Source organism: Tigriopus californicus, chromosome 3 (assembly GCF_007210705.1).
Source record: "Tigriopus californicus strain San Diego chromosome 3, Tcal_SD_v2.1, whole genome shotgun sequence".
Lineage (NCBI taxonomy): Eukaryota > Metazoa > Arthropoda > Copepoda > Harpacticoida > Harpacticidae > Tigriopus > Tigriopus californicus.
The window spans coordinates 5062594-5081375 of NC_081442.1; the positions used below are offsets into that span (position 1 = coordinate 5062594).

An 18782-nucleotide genomic window follows, 5' to 3' on the forward strand; every position below is an offset into this window, starting at 1 on the left:
GCATCTGGCTCTTGGTGTTCTGGGACCGCTGAGATCTTTGGACAGTTCTCTTTTGAAATTCCCTCTCAAAGCGACTTGGCGACCAGTCCGACGGTTTGAGGAGTCCCTGGTCCCTGGTACTGTTTGTATGTAAACCAAATGCAAAGTAGGCAGAGACGAGTATAGATAAGTTGGCACTGGAACTCCTCTCGGCTCTGTCACTTCTTGGATGAAGAGGGAGATTACAAATGAAATGAGTTGGCACCTTTTCAAGGACCACGACGGCGACCTTTTTCTCGAGCTCACTTATCTCCAATCAATTGCTTAGCCTCTTCTTGTCGTTGAAAGGAGTTTTGGCGGTTGTTAAAGTGACGCTAAATGGCGTTATCTTGAGACGTTTCTTTGGGTGCTCGGGGGTTTCAAAATTGGATAGAAATATCTCTCTAGAGGGTGTTTGGAGGAAACAAGGAACACCTCCGTTTCGTGGGGTTTCTAATTTCTTGTGCATCTGTTGTTTACTCTCAAAAGTTCCGGGGTCCCTTTTTGCCCATCATGTGGGAAAACTTTGGTCCACTCTGACCATTATATATATAAGAAAAGTTGGGCACAATTTGACACATGTCAAAGCTTTCCCTAAGCCAATTTGGGATGAGGAAACTACCTCAATCTAATCGGTCTTCGGCATTCCAACTCAAAACGACTGACGGGAAATTGGAAATCTACCTAATGTTCCATAACACCTTGACACGATGATTAAGTCCATTCATTCAACGACGAGTGGAACAATTCTACACTGGAATTAAGAGCCTTTGTTTTGAGAGATGACTCTTTCAGGATGGCTGGTGAAAGGGGGGGGACAATTCCAAAGGCAGAACTTGATCTGCAGTTAGCTGACTGGTTCATTCTCCTTCCCTCCCCTTTTCTCCTGCTAAAGACACTCCATTAATCAAAGCAAGGAGAACACAACCAAGAAATGCGCGTCTCATAGCTCTCCAAGGTTTTATAAGGGCGTTTGGATGGTTGGTTGGTAGGTCGGTTGGTTGGTTGGTTGGTTGGTGGGTTGGTTAACTGTTCCACGGCGTTATCGTCTTTCCACTCGGGCTAAGCCTGGATCATCATCATCATCATCATCATCATCGTCGTTCTTCTCGTTCACCCAAAACCAGTCCATTCAGGAAAAACCATACCAACATAAAGACTCACCAACGCCGAACCTTTGGTCGCCCATTACTGTACAGTATATTAGAGTCATAGATTTATATATGCTGAGTGGGTAATTAATTGTTAGAGTAAACTATGGCCTTTCATGTATCCCGCTAAACACATTGATCGGCATTGAATTCGATTGAAATCGAATTTATGGTTTCTTCGACCATCCTCAGCTATATCTGGAGCTAGGAACTATACATATCATTGGAGCGCATACTAGGAGTTAATGTTCCGTGTCAGGTTATCACTGCTTTCAACTGAGTTACCTTTCTGTAGCAAAGAGCTAGCCGGGACTGCTTCCAGTTCTTGGCCCTGGAAATTCTAGATTCGATAAGGACTCACGGGGAGGTAGAGAGAAAGAGAGAAACGACGGTCCAATTGGCAATGGACCGTGCTTGGAACCATTTCAGGTTGATTTAGATCTACATGTAATGTCCTGGGGTTGAGGGTCCGTTCTCAAGACGTAAATAAGGCACCGCCAGGTGGGTCGCTCAACTCTTACCTTTGCTTTGGCCGGTTATTTTATCCCTAAGAACGTTGATTTGGTAGACGGGACCAAATTCCTCAAACATCACTTTAAGTTCGGACTCGTCCATGGAACGTGGAACCTGTCCTACGAACATTTTGATGGTGTCTTGATCAGGCTGATCAGAGGCTAGTTCGATGATATCACTAGAATTGACCCCATGGTAAGCCAATGATATTGGAGTGGGAGGAGAATGGGCGTTTCCATTCATTGGGACGGAATCCAGAATATTGCCATTGTTCTCATCCAAGCAATGATGGAGTTTGGATTTCAAAGCCAACGAGTCCGTAACGTCCCTGCAATCAAAAGAAGGAGAGGAATTGAATTCAATGAAGGTGATCCCATTTTGAACCAAATTCCCAAAAGATGGCGAAGAAGGGGACTGACATATGCGTCTGAGAAACTTGATTTATTCATGATAGGTATAACGCCACTGTACAAAAGACTCGCGCGAGGTCGGCGAAGGATGGAACGCTCACGTAGTCGGTCTCATCTCCAAGAGGATTCATTCCACTCAACCCCTCATTTTCCACTTCGGGCTACACTTGAAGTTAAAGTATGAGGAGTCGTAAAATCATCGTCTCCGACTTGCATCTATCCAAGGAGTATTGATTTTAAAAAGAATAACCGGTAGTATCAGAAGAAGAAAAATCTATTAGCCATCCAGTCATAAATGAAAAATGCAAAGGTAACGAGTACAATTCAATCCAAAGGCAAGTCCTCAATAGTGTGGCTGGTCTATTGGCAGCCAGCAAGACCCTCATTTCTCGCCTCAATTGGATGGGATGGTTTGAACCTAAGGACTCTTCAATTGGTGGTGTGGTAGAAGAGGTGGAAGTGGTGGTAGTTGGTGTTACAAGGAGCACGTATTCCACGCGCGATAGGACGATGGGGAACAGGAGGCGCCACTTTACATTCTGATGAGATTTTAACCTCTTCAAAATTCAACTTTGGCATGCAAGAAGGGTATACGTGAAGTAATGGAGAGAATGAGCGAGAGACACACAAAGAGAAGGAGGGAGAGAGTGAGAGAGATGGAGAGAGAAAGACGCACATACCTATTTAGGGCTCGGTGAGGCTCTATTCAGTTAGAGTGCCAATTTATGTGGGGACCCTAAAAGAGCTCTCCTCCTCTCATCTTCTCTGTCAACACAAATTCCAGGACGGATCAATTGAAGATCATCAAGCAAAGCTCAATTTGGCACACATCCACTAGGTAAACTACGTACCACGAGAGGCATGGAACATAACAGGATATGATCCAATGGAAAGAAAACTATCCCATAAATGCGTGGAAACGTTCCCGGAATGCTCCAGCGACATGTTTTATTAGTCCTTCAGATGAGGGGCCAGAAGGAGGCAGTGACGGCGAGGAGGAGTAAGAGCTTCTTTCAAGGCATTCGTCCCCTCATGATCTTGCCATATCCTCTTCCCTTGCCTTTCTAGGTAGAAGCGTACGTCGCTTCGGTTGGATCCCTGATACGATGTGCCACATCTTTTATTGACAAGCAGGCAATCAAGCAGGAACAAGCAATTCTTTCTTGGATAGAGTAAGAGCCTCGACACAAAAAGGATACAACCAAGCCTAGCACCGGCCACTTGAGACGGTCTTAAGGGTGCAAAAATGACGAGTGTCACGAAACATGGGGCTCAAAAAAGCAACAAAAAACAGAATCAACGAACGAAATAAAACTAAAAGCAAATCCCTCCTCAACCTTTCCCATGTATTACCAATTGAATGATGGAATAAACGCAACTCGCATTTCATTGAAGAGTGTATTGTATTGGCTGGACCGTCCACAATTGTGGTTCGTTAACAAATTCATTCTTCTCCTTTCTTCAGGGTCAATGGAAATGCCTTTTACAAAAAGTTATGACTCGCGCTCAGCAATAAGACCTTCAAGCTCTTCGTGAGACACGTAAACACTTACCACAAGCTCTGACTACTCAAAGAAACGCATTCCTGACAGAAATTTCAAAACATGTACTTTATCGTGGGAGCAAACAGATGTTTAAACAACTAAATATGGATCAAGTTTTGGTGGCCAAAGCTATCAGAATGGCAATGAGTTTGGGAACCAGAAGCAGGCCAAAATAGAACAAAACTGGATGGAAAGAGTAAGAGAGAGAGTTCCTAAAATTTGCATGACTTCGAAACGTAAATTTCCCCCGGTTGGTTCCGAAGGATATTCCCTGGGTAGTGCAATTCCATGGACCGTGGTGGAACTAGCCTAACGACAACGACAATGACGACTAACTCCTTCCGTGACTCCGTGTTTCGCTTTCTTACGGCCCTCACGATTCTTGTCATTCTATTGCAGCAATTGTAGATAATCGAAAATTGCTGCGAGTCAGGCGGAACCTGGAATGATCCAATAAGATCAATGCACATTGGGACTCAGAATGCAGCACTTCGTTTTCTTTGTTCCTAGTTTGTTCAAGCCTTCAGAGCCAAAATAGCGAGTTGTTGTATTCATAGGTCTCTTGCACAGACGCTGGTTGAACAAGTAAGAAAACTGCTCTGACCCTCATGCTGTAATGGACTGTAAGTAGACGTTGGGCTGAAGGCTGTAGGTTAACTTTGAGTGGACTTTTTGTTCGGCCACTCACTTCGTTCGTTTTCAGTGGGCAATCGCACGCGACAGCTGACCCAACAACTTTTAACATCAACAACAGACGGAGGGAAAAAGTAAATTCCAGTGACCTACAACGATTGCGTTTTCAAATTTTTCATTCCCAAAACAAATTTGAGCGTACAATGGAATGGTAACACGCGTTGTATTCAGGTATACGAATCAGGGTAATGGTCAGATTCAAAAATCATATTCCTTGGTCAAATCTTGACCTGCTTTTGACCAATGAGAAGACATCGAATTGGGTTTGGCAATTGTTTCATGTGTGACCACGTGTGATCTTAAACAGTCAAAGTAAACTCACTCAAAAAAGGAATTCATCGCAGCCATGGCATTACAATAAAACAAATAAAGGGTTACAATTATTGCTTCTAACTGACGTCTTCAAGGGGGGAATGAAAGTGGAAATTGGCCTGAGGAACTCACAGTGTCATTCTCCACAAGTTTTAAATGCTTCCCATGTCATTTGGGCAGAACTTCACGAGAAACAGAAGTATCCAAAAATGTACCCACGAGTGGCTAAAGAGGTAAGAACGGGTTTACTGATACTAGTTAAGAGTTACGATATCCTTTTGATTTAGGGACGATTTTCTCTCAACAAGAGTTTGAATATATCTGTATTTGACATCTCTGACTTTCTCGTGACAGGCTTGGGCTTGTAGCATCAAGCAACAGGGCAGTAAAATTGGAGACAGAAGGATACTTCATGCGAATCCTGTCATGAACAGTCGAACCTCGAGGAGTGCACTCCATCACGTTCCCATTTCTTAACTCTATCGCGTTCCGCTTCTCCCTAAAATGATCCACATTCTACGCACCGTACATCACTTGTATATATTATGAATCCAAACCTGCGCATTGAAGGAAACTGGACTTTGGATCGGCACTCCATTTTTTTACATCAATGGATCTACTATGGTTGGCTTGTCGGATGCATTGGAAGGCGATAATCTGGTTTGTTCCCTCTTGCCTGTCATGAACTCAAAGAGTAGATTTGATGGAACACTGATTCCGCCCTTCACGCAACTAATGTGGTGCCCTGAAGCCACGCTTCTTTGGTGAAAAAAAGACGAAGGAAAAGAAAGCGAGAGAAAGAGAAAGAAGAAAAGACGAATCTTGGGCAGGAAATTGAGTTGTATTTCTTTGTACTACAAACTGCAGTTGGCTCACTGCCTATACGTATTGTATGATGATCTTGAAGTCTCAAGTAAGTGAGTGTGCCATGTTCCATGCAACTCCTGTCAAGGTAAATACTGAATGTGGGAGATACTAAAGAAGGAGAAATTGAATTTGGAATGGCAGCACCCATTCAAGGCGCGAAACACATTTCCAATGACAACTCTTGACATCAGCTCCATTTTCTCTGTGGATGGAACGGAGGAAGGAAATATGCGGGGAAAACTTGAGTCAAATATTCAAATGCGAAGGAACGAGTGTCATCGCCAGTCAGCCACTTCCCAGCCAAGCCAGTTCTCGGGAGTTTTCGAGAGGTTGGAACACTGCGAGAGATGAGATCCTGTTCCCTGAATCTCTTTTCATATTTCTTTTTGCTTTACCTCAGCATTTTTTTCTATTGTGAGGCACAATGATCCCGGTCTAGAATTTATGACCAGTTTCTTGGTCCCCTTTGTAGATCCCTGGTCCAATGTTAAGCTGGTAAGGAACTTGGTCAAGCAATCGGCTCTGTAACAAGAACCCAGAGCATACCACCACCATCTTATATCTTCGGCTCACATGAATCAAATGGAAAATTGAGGGTTCTTTTCCGAACCATTCGGTCTTTTGAAACTTATAAACCAACTTCTCTCACCTCTCAAAAAAAGAGAGGAACAGATTCAATTCCAACTCAATCTTTGGAGTATTTGAAAAATACATGAGCTGTTTCATATGTTTCTGTTCCAAAGGTAGTCAATCGACTTCGAAGTCCAGAATGTGATGCCTTGTTTGTTCAAGTGGACATGATGCTGTCCTTCTTTCATTTTTACTTTTTCTTTGGATCCCAAAAGAGGGGAAAAGAAGAGTGTTGATGGTTCCCTCCAGTTTGTTTTCCAGCCCATAACAAGCCATTATGATATCGAAAATTGGCAAATGGCTCTGACATCTTTTCTCAGTGTTCTTTTCTTATTGCTTTTTTCTATACCTCGTTACAACTAGATCCGAGCAAAGCTATGATGTCTTCACACAAGCTGACTTTTTAGCCCTTCCAGGGAGTTAATTTTCGTAACGAGTTGTAGAAGGATTTCATCCTTGAGTGCTCAGTGTCAGAGGGCTCATTTCAAGGATATTTATGGCTCCTTCAAATGTTTTTCGAGGAATGTTGTCGTGGAACTCGAGGAATAGTGGAGTATAAGGGCTCGTATTAGGCCACTGCCAACGACTGGTCCGAGAACGCTTCCATCAAAGCATCCCATTTAATTAAAGCCCGTACGGAAAAGGGGTTATTTTTCATTCAATTTGTGTCAGAGCCATTCACCGAGTTCGGGCAATGAATGGCGAGCCTGTTTGGCAGGGAAAGTAATGAACAGGGATCTCCCGACTTAACACGGTAAAAAAGAGGCCCATATTTCATCTGAAACCCTCCCATCGTGGTCGAGTTGAGAAGAAATGCTAGACGAACAGGATCATCTTGGGCTCCCCATTCCATTCCCGCAGCTCGTCTCACGTCAAATGAAGCTAAATTTCATTGGACATTTTCCATTTCCTTGGCTTTTGTAAGGCTTTGGTTTTTGGTTTCAAGACAGCGAGATCGCTTCCTTCTTCGAAGTGGCATTTCCGATCTCAGCCCCACAATTCTGGTCCAATGTGGAGATCTAGATGAAGAGTTTAGCAATGGGTCAAAGCTCAACATGAAAATATGGCTGTTTTATGCTACATTATGTAAAAGGCAACAGAGATGAGTTAACTTACATCCAAGTTAACTTTTATGAGTGGACCATTCGTTGACCAAGACCTGAACGACCCCTTGAATAGTTCTCTAATGCCCTCTAGGAGATTGACGTGGCTACAGTAGGGGACGTCTTCGAGTAGAGCAAGGTCTTTGTCTGTCAATGAGTGGATCCCGACCCTTCAAGATTCTGGACTTGAATACCTCGGTCGGCGCCTTTTTGAGAAATGGAACATTGGACGAGGTTTGGAACAGATGTGTTGGATTTTATTATATTCTTCAATGCGAGGGAAATGGAACTCTGACAAGGAACAAAGATCAATCGTGAGTCGCGAGCACAAAAGAGACGCGAATACCTTCATATGCGTGAAGCTGTCTTCATCCCCAGTCCGGTAAGTTTTTTCTTTTTCTAAACATGCATCATCAACCAAAGAAACAACTTGAACCAACATGAACGAACAAAATCCCCAGGTCTAAAAAGTGGTCCAAACTACAAGATTGACTGACTGACTGACTGACTGCTTGAACAGAGAAGAAGAGAGAAGAGGAGATATCCTTGTCAAGAGAGCCCAGATGGCAGATTGAATTGAGTTTTCTCTTTGTCAGAGCTGTCTTTCAATCCGAGATCGTGTCTATCATTCCAATCAACCATGCTTCAATCCACCCCAAGACTCGGGCAACGAAGGACGAGTAGAGTAAAGCAAGATGTTGGACGCAAAAATCTAGCTGAAGACAATAATGTCGACAACGAATTTGAAAACACTTCAAAGCCTTGAGAAAACCAATCATGGAATGGGTACACTTTGGTTGGGCTCAAGTGCTCTCGTGACATTTTGAATTGCCAAACCGAAACTTAAGAGTTCACCATCTGTTCATCTTGGTCAGGGACTCCCAACAAGTTTCCCAAGGTTCCATTTCTCCGAGCGGCCATCACACACTTCCACATCTTCAAACTATCCTCCAGAGGAAAACCCACCCACCCCCAAAATGTCACATCCCGCATCCTCACATCAAAGCCAAGATCGTTCTTTTACGATTTACAAATCGGCAAGTTGCTCTTCAAATGTGGCACTAACTCAACTCCATCATGCAAGTAGTGACTTGGTCAAGAGTTGGTCTCACATGTTCCATCTCTTCCACCTTTTTCTCCTCTTTGCAACGAAGTTACGCTCATTTATGGCCGCGGCTGGCGATCAGGGACCCCGAGTTCAATTTACCGGTGACTTGAGTCTCATTCAAAGTTTCCTGGAGTTTGGGCACAAGTCGTCTTCGAAAGTTATTCCTCTTTGACGTATCTAGCTTACTGGAGCTTGGGGATCAAATTTCTAGGGTTGGGAACAGCTTTTTCTCCCTAGAGTGACGAACAAGTTGGGGGTGACCCACAATTTGAATTCTGTACAACCGCTCCTGATTTTACTCTACTAGTAGAGTGGAACAATTGGGAGATTGGGTTCCTAAAGAGAGGTCTGATGGCTGGAGGGTTTCGATGTTTGGCCTGTCCTTATTCTCTCTGTCAAAGCACGAATTCAATCAAGCAAAAACCCGTCCAATTCCAGATCCTGATTGACCTTCGTTGGAAAAATGAGAAAAAGGATTCCGGGAAAGAAACCCGGTTCCAATAAAGCTCATTTTCGAAAGTCTTGAAAGCATTACCCTGCCCCTGCCAGTTCTGTTGTCGATTTTGACACGAACACGCCAATGGAAACAGAGGTGTCAGTCTATTGATCAGCTGACAATAAACCCTTGAAATGTAGATAGGATTGTGGATTACCGTGTTCCATTTTTATCGAGGGTCTTCTGGAATTGAAGCGAAGCCTCTAAAGTTTCAAAAAGGCGACCACAAAGAAGCACTGTGCGAAGACAAAAGGCCTCTGGTTAAACGTTTCCATGGGAAAAGTGTCTTTGTTTCTCAAATATGGATTAAGCTGTCAATTGAATCTGTCTTTTGCGACTAAGCACCTTACTAAGCATGAAACGAAAGGCCGAGTTATTCAACCCGGTACCGTAAAACTTTGAATGGGTGAATACAAAAGTAAGAATAGATGAGGAGAGAGCCGACCTCAAAATTCATGACTGGATAAAGGTCCATTAGGGTCCATTGTCGGAACTGTATTTCATTTGACAAATGATGGGACGTAGGAGAATAAGAGTGGAATTGGTTGGTCACGATCCCCCAACAGATGCATAAAAGTGCTCAAGACCAAAATGAAAAAATAAGGCCACGTCACCTTCACCCATAAATGTTACGTTTCTTTATTTGTGTAACCGAGAGGCCCTCTAGAACGGTATCTAATGTATGACTATGCACTTAATGTTTGAGTTTCAACTAGGCATTGCGTCAATTACGAACTTGTTGTCCAAATACAGGCCGATCAATGACTATTCATTCACACTAATCCGTAGATCTAATCAGCCTCACATTTGTGTTTATTTCTTTACTCACCCGCTGGGATTTGTAATCACATTATGTACGACGTGTAAAGTACTACGAATATGCTCAGGTGACCCATCTTTTCGAGTTTGTGAATCAAGTACATTCTGCTGGAGCCTTGTCCCATTGCTAATTTTGTTTTACCACTTAATAAAGACTGTCTTCAAATTCTGTAGTCGGCGACGTTAATGGTAAAAAGTGAATTTTCGCTTTTCCCTTGAATTGAAAACGGGGAACGTGACAGCTTCAAATTTTGAACTTACTGTAAACAAAACAGAAAAGTCAACAAATCTTGAGGCCATTCGTCAAAAGTCTCGGCAACAAACATTCGTACAAGGGCCAGTGCATACAATATTCTCTAAAGTCGAAAACTTGCTCATAAAAATGCCTATCAGACGTGGAAGGAAGTGTTGAGAGTTCGTTCGGGGCTTCAGACTAAGCTGTGGAGCAAACGGAAAGATAGCATGGAACGATAAACCTATTTCGGTCATGGATGAACTAGATGACTTGACAGCTGTTGAAACCCTGCTTGGATCGTTTGGATCGCTTGGATAGCAGACAGTTCAAAGCTACAAGGAGGCTTAAATTGTCATTCAAAGCGACAAACTCGTGTTCATAAATCTAAGTGCGATCATTAGAAAGAGTTCCAAGTTGGTTGATCAAGACGAGGAACAAAGTGACGAGGATCAGTTCTCTTTTTTTCCGTTTGGAGCCAAACCTGGAGTAAAACAAGGCAGTCGGTTGGTGTTGGCCTTTTGGATTTTTCGAGCGCTTGTCCCTTCTTTCCCTAGAGATAAAATCTAGAAAATCCTTCTCAACCAAGAACTTGAGGTGGAGCCTAACATTGAACTTCACAAAGCTCTCTTCCACGAAACAAAACTCAGCGGAACAAAATGAGAAAAAACACTTGCCGTTCCCACCCTTCCACCAAACAACCCAGTCAGAGTCGCTCCCCAAGCCCTCTCTCACTAGAGCCCTTGCCTCTTTGAAGAGCTCGTGAAATCACTTCCAACAAGCCCCAAAGACACCCGGAACAACTCATGAATTTTCGATGACTTTACCGCGACCAACCACGTCCTTAGGAGTGCAATGGGAACCAAGTAGAAAACTCCAAGACCAAAAGGACCTGAACAAGTTTGTTTTCCTGTTGGCCAGGAAGAAAGAGCAAATTAGTCAGGGCTTTTTCGTTCGAGTGAAGGTCGGTGCCCTTGATGGCTGGCTGGAAGTTGGCTCAAGGTGTCGGAGTTGGGCGCTGCTGGGCTTTGAAAGGGAATCATATCGGATCATTCGAAATGGGATATTGGTAAAGCCATAACCCCTGATCCTTTCTGATTGCTGGAACTCTCTGGGTGCTCCTCTCTTACTCATCATTTTCCCCTCTCCAACGACCCTTTTGTCTTTTTTGGCCAAACGACGAGAGGGGAAATGAGTGCTGGTTGTCCAGTAACACGAAAAGAGCAATCTCGCAGCAAGGCAGAAAAAAAAGCTTTTTACGTGTCTAACTATAGCTTCACTCTGGAATATAGGTACGTCGACTAATGTCAGCGTCCGAGGAACTTGGAGCAACTTTGCTCCGTTGCCAGGACTAGTCTAGGGATGAGGAGACAATCAGTCGAAGGGGGGAGGTTGGTACTCCGTGACGGGTTTCTGCATCTTCTTCCCTTAAAAATCTTGATCGTCACTCAAGTGAAAGATGACAATCAAGAGGGAAGGAAAAAGGAGTGGAAAGTGAAGAAGCTGACTGAAAGCGGTCCATTGTTCAAATTTGAACAAATAAATCTCCAACTACCTTGAGAGTCTACACGTACTCCCGAGAGCTGTATGTAGTACTGCAGTAGGGGAATGTACAAGAAAAAAAAAAGAAGTTCATTTGTAATCAAGCCAAGAACAGCTTCACTTTAATGGCGAATAAGGAGGGAGTTTCCCCGTGAAAGAATCCTACATACGTACTCCTACTACTCCTACTTTTACTCCACTCTCTAGCTGTGAAGGTGTGTATGTGTGTGTTTAAAGCCAAAGACGAGGTAGCAGTACGTACGTACAATTCTGTCAGAACCTCCGTTCAGTTGCTACATAGAACAGGGGTTGATCCCGTAGAGTAGGTGTGAGATCTCGTACGAGTCCATGAAGTGCTCCTCCTATTTCTATACCACGCACACTGTTTGGATCGGGGTCGTGAAGATCAAATTTCATCATCTTACATGTACCTACACGAGCAGAGTATCCTAAAGCTGAGAACTCTGCTGAAGCAACGGGCTCGGAATCGCCTCCTCACACCTTGTTACATTTATGACTCGGGCATGTTAAGATCAATTGTGTGTTTTTTTCCGGAACGTCTTCATCTAGTATGTACAATTATCCACGCGAGTTGTTGACGCCTTGCCAGAGACAAAAAGGTCAATATGCAGGTAGTAAGGTAGGTCTTTGAAATGAAAATGAATCGAGGGGAAAGCGCATTCTCCAACAGACGAATCAATCACGTCTTTGTGGGTCAAGTCTTCTGGAAGGACAAGGTCAGTTGTTTCCCAGGAACCTTGACCGCGCTCCAGCAGGTCAATCAGAGGGACTAAAGAGTGCAAATGATGTTGTTGTCTTACCTGTTATCAGAGGTCTTCATCATATCATCACCGAGATGGGCTCGGTGATTTTGAGTCACGGCGTTTTTGAGGCTCGTCAAATTATCACCCAAGAGTGTCGTCGTCGTCGTCGTTGTTGTTGGCGGTAGGGATGTTGGGGTTACAGTAGTGGGCAGGCCTTCTGACTCGAGGATTGTCGTCCCATCTTTACCCACTATTCCCCCCGCCGATTTGTCACGGGGAGAAATCTTGCCTGCCAGCGAATTCAAGGCGGTCAGGTTAGCATTTAGCATGTCCATGATGTATGATCAGTGTTTCGAGTCTCACTACACGACAGAGCAAGGAAACCAATTTCACTGGAGTCACAAGATTGGATATTTGTTTATGACTTCACTTCGAGCACAGGACAGGAAGTCGGTGGTCCATCCATGGAAGTGGAACTCCAATCACGGGCCAGTTACACAGACACCTAAAACGATGAAATCGAAACAACGTGAGGAAGGGTAGGGTTAGAATTGCTCACTGATGGAGTCACAAAGTGGGTTTAATTGTGGGTTTGCTACGAACTGATAAGAGAGTAGAAGCGATAAAGCGCCTCATGGACAGTCAAGCAGGCTATAAGGCAGGTTATAAGGCAGCCTCCCTCCCCAAGTCTTATCTTAAATATGGATTAGTCTAACGTTGCTCATTGAGCTTACGGAGCGTTGAGTATCAAATATTGGCCTATGTACGTATTTACGAGTCCCTCACAAAGGCTCAGTTACATACATGTGAGGAGAACAGGGAATGACGATCTTTGCGGCGTATCAAGTGATTATCGTGAGTGAACAAATTGTTGGAAAGCTAGACGGATCTCTCCTCACTCACAGTCAACCAGGTCAAGATACAGTATACAGTATGTTGTACACCGATGTTTGACTTTGACTCCACGTACATTTACAGCGTGCATGTGTGTACGTGTGCACTTGGGCCAATGCGACGGAGCAAGCTCCTAATTGCGGTTGTCGGTGAGTTTCACTCTTAAGCACCAGAATAGTTGCTTTGATTCTCATCATTGTCTCCTCTCATTATGGTACCATTATCTCGATTGAAGTGGAGCAATTCGATCTCAAACCGGCTACCACATTCACCGTGCTTCAAAATCCAATAGACAGGCATCGGAAATTAAAATCGAAACACTAGCCAATAGGCCGCCATTTCCAACCACGACCACCACCACCACTACCAACAACAACAACAACAACAACATCACTGACAGCACGATCAAGTGTTGCTTGCTCCTGCGATCGGTCGTTTGATGGCTCCATATCGAGTTTATACAACGTGAGGAATTCGATTTCCCCACTCGCACAACGAAGTCAGAATTATATCATTGCAAACAAAGAGGGAGCCATAAAGCATGGCCAAACAGGAGGGGGAGGGAGGAGGGGAAGAAGAAGGAGGAGAAGGAGGAGGAAACTCTGGACTCTTTGGACTGCTTACCACTTCTAGTGAATACATAAACATACATAGAGATTCGAGCGAGTGAGCCACCCTTGTGATTGCCATTGAATGCTCGTTTATTCGTATCCTTGACGTCGTGCCTTACCCGCTTAGCGAGTCTCCTTATTCGTGCCATCTTATTATGAAAGGGATACCAAAAAAGGGAGACAGGAATTAATTTTCACAGCAAGGAGGCCTCCACAATGGTAGATGGTGAGGCTACCACTCGAGCCCACTGGACAGTAAGCACCTCACCTCACGGTTGATATGGAACACGACACAACCAGCGTTGAAAACGGGGTGCTCTTCCGAAGTTAGCCAACATTTCACGGTTCAAATACACATTCGCTCATATTGTCAAAGTCATGGATGGCTGTTGATGTTGACGTACAGTACGTAGAAGAAGCTGAGCGGAATGAATGAATGGCAGTGAAGGTGGGATATTTTCAAAGCTTCTTGGCACCAAAACTTGCGAGTACACTATGGAAGACGACCCGTCTGGCCGCTTCTTCTACATACTCCATAATGTGTCCTCGATCAAGTCGACAACATCATCTTGCACTAATCATTCATCCGCCCAACCAACCAACCAACCAACCAGCCAACCCAAAACGCACCAAGAATCACGAGCAGAAAATTAAAAATTCACATTTTAACACCTATGAGCCAGAGCTAATACCACCTCCATGACTCATTTTCGACTGCGTAGAAGCTCCTGAGCTAATGTTTATACGAATCCGAGAAAGACGAGACGCTGAGAGCGAAGAACGAAGAACGAAAACTCCGAGCCGTCGACGTCTTCAATTCGTACATTCGCCATGACCACCAGCGCTTCTCCCACTACATCGAATACATACTATACGTACGAACTCAGAGTTCACTCCAGAAGACTTCTAGCTTCTATTGAGACGGCTTTGTGGATAGAAACGGACCAATGCTATGCACATAACAACTACTAATGTGTACAATATTGTAGCAGTGAAGATGCGAAAAAATCTGGTCAGGCAAAGTGCCGAACAATGAGCAGCCATAGAGACGAAAGGAAGAAAGAACGCGGAGCTTTGCATTTGCTTGAACCTCGTTTGGTTGGAAAACGATCGACCCCTTACGCGCGCAACAACACAGATACAATAGATAGACATATACACTTACATACATACACACACACACATATGTGCATGGAGTCAGAGTGAGAGAGGGTTGTTAGCTTAACCTCCGGACGAAATTACATTATCCTTCAAAATGATGAAGTGTTGCAAATCATCTCGTCTTTTCCTTCTTCTGTGTGTGTGTAGAGGTTTGTGGAGGCCCGGCCGGTAAGGAAATAAGGATGGAGGAGTTCTCATTCTAACCATATTTCATTGGGTCGCTTTATTGCAAAACGCCTCTTCTGACTTGAGTTACGCAAACAGCTTCAAGTCAGGATTGGGAAGGCCTACTACTGTGCTCTACTACTGTGCGTGTAGCTCTAGGCCAGTGCTACATACTCGTACATACAGCGATTGTGCGAGTTCGTCGTGTGGATGGCTGCAAAAAAATACATAAATACCAAGTACTCCCACGTCCAACTGAGATGCTTAGAGTTTTAGAATGAATTTAATGAGTTTTTAAGAAGGATTCTTCGAAGAGCTTCAGATCAGTGTGTTAACCACATGACATGCATGCATTCATGTGGTTGCTCAGGTTCGTTGCTTAGGTAGAGCAAGATTGATTGATCAGAGAGAAGGTGTGGCTATACCTTTGTAATGGGAGATACATGTATTGGGTCCTGAGCGGAAGACCCTCCATCTCAATGGAATGCATAATGCACGAAGAGGAGGGATATCTACATCTGCATGTACTATGCGTACATACGTACGTACGTACAACTAGGATATGAGTATTTCATTTCTCCTCCTATTAGCTCACATCGGGTGAGGCTCAAGTGGAAATGCCTTAAAGTTTGACACACATGAGGGACGATCTAAATGTGTCAAGGTATTTTGCGGTTGATGTCAAAGACTGATAAGGAAGCACTTGAGATCAGAGAACCAGAACAAGTTGATATCAAATGATTTGACGTCGACAATGTCTTCATTGTTTGGCAAGACCACTCCCGTCGTTCAGTAGAATTTGAATTTATGCCTCCCAGATTCATGAAGGACATTTCAGCACCAAGGAAGACGCTACAAACGTTGTTTGAAAGACATTGGCTGGACATTCTCAACGATTTTCAACGATTCTCAAAGAATGCCGACCATGGTCCATTGAAGGTCAGCTTGGCTTTCGAAATCATCAAGTGATTGCTCCATATTGCCCGCCCAAGAGAAGTTTCCACAAGAAAGAGTTTTCCAATGTGAAAGTTGGTCCTTTCAGGTTTCGAGTGTGATCTTTTGGAAATCGCTTCATACGTATAGAATCCGAGGACTTACTTGGATCCCAATAACACCAATGCCGTAAATCAAAATTCGAAAAGCAGAGATGGAACAGCTATGCTCCAAAGCGAGACGACTTTCGTCGGCTCTCTTCTCTCTCCACTTTCACTACCCTTCTCGTTGTAGGGTTCTCTGTAAGCACAGGGCGCCATTATTTGACAGGAGATCAAGCCGGTAAAGGAGAGAGAGAAAGAGAGAAGAACGGTGGAAACTGCTTGGGACACAGTTGAGATTGGTGATCCCCTTAAGGGACCTTCTCGAGTTGGTCTCGAATGGTGGTAGGGGGTCTCATTGGAAAAGATTTCCAAGGTGCCCAAACGGACTCGGCGGCGGGAACGCAGAGTCAGGAGCCGAATTTTCTCACTCACATCAATTATATTTGGATTACCGTGGAACATATGAGGGAAAAAATGGAAATCGCGTCTGAGGGTGGGAGAATGAACGCGATTGGAATCAAAGGGGGGTCCTTGATCCGGAAGACATTTCATTTTTTCCTTCTATCAGGCATTTCCAATTCTGGTTTCTAATTCAATGTAAAGCCTTTTGACATCCCTGCGAGCCGTTCCCAAGCGAAAGAATGGGAACATTCGTTACCTAAATTCCTCTCGTTCCCTTCCCGGTCCCTTGCCTTTTCCAGTAAATCAGGGAAATTTGTGCTCGGGGACAGATCCACAAGGTTTGATATGGAGGTCCCTCTCTTTTGGGTCTCTTTAGCATCGGAGCTAACCTGGCTGCCCGTACGTACGGTACATATCTCTTGTGTGGGAGGCGGTGAGTATTGAAAGCAGCCACCTTCAATTCAACCTCAGCTTGCCTTTCAACGAAGCTAGAAAAAGGTATCTCTTTGGAGAAATCTTTGTCGTTCAGCTTCGGGTTGATTCATAGGCTGTCGTCAACTCAATAGGATGAAGATAGCCACCATCAAGCTAGTGGCGCGAGGACAACTTCTATATCTGTCGATTGATTTTCAGCATCTTGGAGCATAATATCACTCCCTCATGGATCACTCTCCTCTCCCTCTTTCTTCCTTTCTCTCTCTCTCTCTCTTTGTGCGTATGATTCTCCCGAGAGAAATTTTGGAGTGGTCCGTCCAGGAGCTACTGTCTGTCCCAGTCTAGACCCAGTCTTGCATTGCTGTGAATGACAAACTGAACCGTTCCCAAACCAAAGCATGATCCACAAAGACCCCTTCCAATGGTTCCATTGAGGAAGAAGGTTTTGGAACTGCTTGATCGGAATTTGCAAATTTGGGCATCCCAGGAAACGATTGAGTTTGAGAGTGAACAGATTAAGCAATCGGCTCGAGAAGACGAGTCGCTCCCTCAATGCAGCTTCGTCAGTCTCAAACTTGGAATCCGGAATTCACAAAGTAGCCGAGGAAAGAGAGAGCGAGAGAGGATGTGAGCGAGCGCCGAAATTCAATCTATAAGTTTTTAACGAGAAGCCTCGTTCCTAGTGCTTCACCTTTAAAAAACGGGGCCAAAATCTGGATGGAAGAAAGAAAAAGTTTCCATCCTCGTCTCCTGCCTTAGAGATTGAGCTGCTTACAAGGAACAGGATACTCTCAAGCAGGTCTTTATTCCCAAATCAAGGGCCCATAGAACCAACAAAAGAGGCGAAAGTTTGCGCTCAACAACGCAATAAACAGTTCTTTGGGGTCTTTCTTTCGCCGGATCGTTTTCATCTATGGCCCCTCATTTAAGCATTGGAGTCAGAAGCAACAGTATGAGAAGGGACCTTGTTCCGTTGTCAGTGAGTGGGCACCAGATTCTTTGAGCATGTTCATGACTTCATTCAGTGAGCTGTGCTCGGAAAAGTGGCTCTTGCCTTTAAAGAGAGCTCATTATCCAATTCTCTCACTTAGCGTTGACGACGCCACTTCCTCCTGCTCCAACCTCCTCCCCCCCTCCTCCTCACAGAAAACAGTATAGCACGGATTCTGTTCGGAAGAGAATCAGGATTGCTGAATAAGACTACACAGAAAGGGCCCTCAATAAAATCTCTCGTACTCAACGACTACACAACTAACTATTCACGAGGAAGGGAAAAACTTACGTCGTTGGCACTTCATATCCAGTGAGTGAGGGAGAAGCTCTCTTTCTCTCTTTCTCGCCTCTCTTTTTGGGACCCATTCTCAGTGAAAATGGAACATTTGGAGTAAGTCTTGCCTACAGAGGACACAGAGGAATAAGAGCAGTTAAGCCCCAACCAAAAAGCAAACCGAGAAAATGGAATTCCTAACCTACAATTAGTGGGCAAGATAAATGGGCCATGGGGAGGGATTCTCTTTTGCAGGGAGGACTACGTATTTTTAAGTCTCGGTATAACTGGCCAGATTGTCCAGGTATGCAAATTGCTGATCGATCGACAGCTCCCCTCTGCGTTACCTTCGAAATGTAGGTCTTGTCCCAACACTTCAAAAGTCAATGGAATGCGTTTCAAGGTCTCAGATCAAGGTCGTGTAATTGACCCATTGATGAATAATGACCACTCATTACTGAACTTGCAATTCCATTTCGACCAACACCACATCTGCCACATCCACCCTACGAGGCTTAAGCCGTCCTTTCCTTCTTCCTTCAAGAAGGTTGATCTTTTCAAAAAGTCGCACACACACACACACACCACTTCAAACTTGGTGAGCGAAT

General features: G+C 44.3%; 1 protein-coding gene and 1 long non-coding RNA gene across 11 annotated transcripts in view; one reads left to right on the plus strand and one right to left on the minus strand.

Moving 5' to 3' along the window:
- Nucleotides 1-18782, minus strand: part of LOC131878568 (CUGBP Elav-like family member 1) — a 39790-nt gene that overhangs the window by 17627 nt on the left and 3381 nt on the right. For 9 of the 10 annotated variants that reach the window (XR_009373043.1, XM_059224581.1, XM_059224585.1 and 6 more), the window contains exons 2-3: nt 12260-12707; nt 1691-2010 (exon numbers count right to left, since the gene is read on the minus strand). Coding sequence is in view for 9 of the 10 variants with exons in the window: in XM_059224581.1 (XP_059080564.1) it covers nt 1691-2010; nt 12260-12537 (598 nt within the window). In the remaining variant the exon portion in view is untranslated. Of the gene's footprint in view, nt 1-1690; nt 2011-12259; nt 12708-13826; nt 14445-18782 lie in introns of those variants that run through there. The other variant, XM_059224580.1, reaches the window with a different exon arrangement.
- On the plus strand, nt 12907-13835 carry LOC131878569 (uncharacterized). The gene is made up of 3 exons (XR_009373044.1): nt 12907-13115; nt 13181-13245; nt 13332-13835. It is a non-coding gene; the product is annotated as an uncharacterized LOC131878569 (long non-coding RNA).